General features: G+C 51.2%; 1 protein-coding gene across 1 annotated transcript; it reads left to right on the top strand.

The window, feature by feature from the left end:
- Positions 1 to 1,179: 1,179 nt before the first annotated feature.
- Positions 1,180 to 2,513, top strand: PHACADRAFT_108590 (uncharacterized protein; the record flags this gene model as incomplete). Its single annotated transcript, XM_007402766.1, has 3 exons — positions 1,180 to 1,254; positions 1,306 to 1,901; positions 1,955 to 2,513. Coding segments are annotated over 3 exons (1,230 nt in total), but the record flags the coding sequence as incomplete, so codon positions are not given.
- Between the last annotated feature and the right edge of the window lie 1,254 nt (positions 2,514 to 3,767).

Below are 3,767 nucleotides of genomic sequence, written 5' to 3'. Positions count from 1 at the left end.
TTCCGATGCTTTTAGCAACCCTGAGAAGAAGGATAAGCCGAAAGTGTGGTGCCGGAAGTGCTATGAGAAGCACATGAGAAGGGAGAAGGATGCAGACCAAGAGCAGGTCATGCAAGGGCTGCGGGATGAGCATAATGTACGCTCTGAAGAGGAGATAGCAGCACCAAGTGCGTATTGGGACTACTCTGGCCTTAGCACAAACTAACTACTGGCCCATATCTACTAGTGTGGGCCGGCAACACGCTGACAAACCCTCGCGGGTTCCATCTTTGGCTTGCGGCAGCCAAGAATACATTGCTGACGCACCTTGAGAACTGCGGCGAGCAAGATCCATCAGTCCGACAGCAAGCCAGGGCAACCAAAGATGCCGGCACGCATCCGATGGCCATGCCCGTGGCGGTGGCACCGCTAGCTGTTGGTGGTGCCTATCCCACAGCTACGCCGGGCCATTATCCATATCCCCTCCCACCTCCTACCCACGCTGGACAACCAGGACCATCAACGGCACCCACAGCCGAGTTCGGAGTGGCTGATCCCCCTTCTGCTGCACATTTCGCGCTGAATCCGTGGCCTCTTGCTATGCCGCAGCCAGTTGGCGCCGCACAGCTGATGTTACCCTCCATCTCGCCCTCACCATATGATCTCAGACGATCTGCATCAAGTGGTTATGGTACCCCTGTATCAACTGGAGGTACGTGTCCTGCTGTATTGCTTGAATTTTGTATTTATTTAATCGGAAATATTACTATAGTCACTGCGCCATCTCCGCTCAGTACCATCTCTGGACTTCAAGACCTTCCATTTGCAAGTTCATCTACTGTTTCCACTCCAGAGCTAGCGTATGGTCCCTATCCACTTGCTGGCAGCAAACGTCTACGGCACTCACTTTCACAATATTCACTTGTACCTTCACCGCATCTATCCGACTCACCAAGCCTTGCAGCTGAGACTTGGTTGCCTCAGCGTCAGCAGCAATTTGAAACCTTGTTGGCTCGCCTTACAGCATCTGCAAATCTTCCCCATTCATGGGTTGAAGATCTGGAGTGGAAGTGATTCCTTTCTGAGTTTGTTCCTGGCGCACGCCCCTTCTCTCGGAAGACACTTACAAACCGCCTCATTCCATCAGCCTTGAGTGTCCTCAGAGCAGAATCACGTGCCAAAGTTGTGGGCAGGGTTGTAACACTTCATACCGATGGCTGGTCAGCTTCAAATTTCCACCACTTCCAAGGGTTCTCAATAACTGCGGAGCGACGAGTACTCTATATTTATAAGCTACTCATATATGAAGCTGACTTTTCTTTGCAGTCTCTTCCAGTTTCTCTCAAAGACACTACGGCAGAGCGCAAGACTGCGGAACTACTACTGGTTCATATCCGAGCTGTGATTCGGGAAGTCACCAACAACACATCAGCTAGCTGGAGAGCACGCCTTATAGCCTTTGTCACAGATAATAGTGGCAAGTCTTTATCTGCTCGCAACACCATTGCTGTGGAGTTTCCAGGAATTCTGTGCTTTCCCTGCTACGCCCACCAGATTAATCTCATTGTCAGAGATTATCTGAACAAATGCGGGGCACAATTTTTGGCACAGGCAAGAATGGCCGATCAGCTCATCACATGGTTTCGTAGCCACCCCCGCATCCTTGGCCTGCTACAGGAAGTTCAACTGCGCACACGCCATAGAACTCTTACCATTATACGAGCTGTCATCACTCGTTGGATCGCACACTATCTTGCATATCGCCATCTTCTGGAAGTCCGGAACGGTTTTCAAATCCTTTTGAAAGAGGACGAGAACCGATCTGAAAGTCTACTCATTACTGGCAAACCTGAGGCAAGGGCAAAAGCAGAACAAATGATCAAGCTTATAGAAACAGGCTACTTCTGGCACTCTCTGGCACGGTCGGGCTCTGAATACTTGTTTGTTTTAGAATTTTTCTAATCTTTGAATTTAGTGCGAAAAGCCATCTTGGACCGCTTGCACAAGCTGCGAACATTCTTCAGGCATCATCAACCCGCCTTGACCATGTCCCTCTAGTCTTCGGCATGCTGTATCATCACTTTAACTCCCTTCGCTCAATAGAAGGAGCTGACGCAGACAACAACACGGCCTGCAGGACTATTATTTCCAGTGTCGAAAAGCACTGGAAGGCTGCAGATCAGGATATCTTCATTGCTGCTATTATTCTCCATCCTGGGTTAAAGTTTCATCCATTTAACCCTGGGGAGTTCAGCTTTGCAGATATTTTTATGCTGATGCAGCGTGTCTATCTACGCCTTTTTCCTGCTGCTACAGCTCCTCCTCTCACTTTGGAGCAAAATCTTTGGTCATATTTAGAGGACACTGGGCAATTCAAGGGTATGGCCAGTCTTTGGACTACTAGACAAGCAGCTAGCAGCACAGAAGCAGCAACCTACTCAGTAAGCCATGTTCTATTGTTTCCTGCAATTGAATTCAGCTTAGCTAATTTATATTGCTACCAGGACCAGCTCTCGGGAGACGATCCTTTGTGAGTTTGGAGGGATATCAGGCGTGGTACTCAGCTCTGTCCACTGGAGCAGGTTGCTGAGCTGATCCTGCCGATATGTCCCAATAATGGCGGAGCGGAGAGATATTTCAGCCTACTCAAGCTTATCCTCACTCCCGGACGCTCACGGCTCACGGCAGACAATCTCACCAATGAAGCAGAGCTTAATACTCACATTCGTTGTGAGCAGGAAGCCTTGAGCACACGAGTTGATCGTGCCAAACGTAGGCACCGGCTCTACATTGATGTTTCGGCTGTCGCTCCCTCGTCACAATCACCCATGCCCACTCCTCCTGCCACCAGCTCTACAGTCCCACTACCACCTTCTTCGGCTTCTCCAGCACTGGCGCCACCAGCTACGCCAGCCAACGTGCTGCCACACATCACACTACGCGAAGCGAACGATGCGGACAGCGATGCGGAACACGATGCGGAACGCTCCGTCACGCTCCGTCACGTCGGCTCCCTGAACACCATTGCACAGGGCCTAATGCAAGATGCCCAAGCGGAGGAGGGCCTTACAGAGGAAGACCATGTACCAATCACTCTAGCATCCTATGGCGAGCCATACAAGCTGCCTCTCGCACGACTCTTCAATTATCAGGACCGTTTCTGGGTGACAATGGTGGAAAAGTGGGGTATTCGGAGCTTAGACGAGGAACTTGAGGCTTATAGCATTGTTGACATGGATGCAGATGGAGATTATGACCCAGACTCGTATCCTTTGTAGCTAGCTATCTGGTAACTTATGGGTATATCGTACATTCGCTACTCGACAACGCGCGACGGCAGACCGCGAAAGGGCGGAAGAGCCTGATGGCGTCCTGCTACGCGATTGGCTACCGGGGTGGGACCCAGAACACCGGTCAGTCACGGTCATGTCTGACTCGGTCATTGACCAGTCATTGACTGGAGTGACCAGTCATTGACCAGTCACTGACCGGCACAACACTGCCATGTCATGCCTTCCATGGCGGCACTAGTGGGAACGCGACATTCGTGTTCGGTCAGCTCAGGCAACATCCAGAAGGCATGCACGTCCAGCGCTGCATATTACCTCCACACTCTGTGCGGCTTTGGAGTTGTACTTACATATGCAGAGTCGAAGACATGCTCTCCAACCTGCCTAACACTAATTCAGTGACGACCGTGACGAGCCGCGCAGTGCGAGCGCTCCGCTTTTGGGCGTCGTAGAGCTCGTGTTCTCAGGTAACTGGAGCTAGAGCGGAAGACCGCGGCC

This window comes from Phanerochaete carnosa, assembly GCF_000300595.1.
Source record: "Phanerochaete carnosa HHB-10118-sp unplaced genomic scaffold PHACAscaffold_405, whole genome shotgun sequence".
NCBI lineage: Eukaryota > Fungi > Basidiomycota > Agaricomycetes > Polyporales > Phanerochaetaceae > Phanerochaete > Phanerochaete carnosa.
This window is presented reverse-complemented; position numbering and strand designations above follow the sequence as displayed.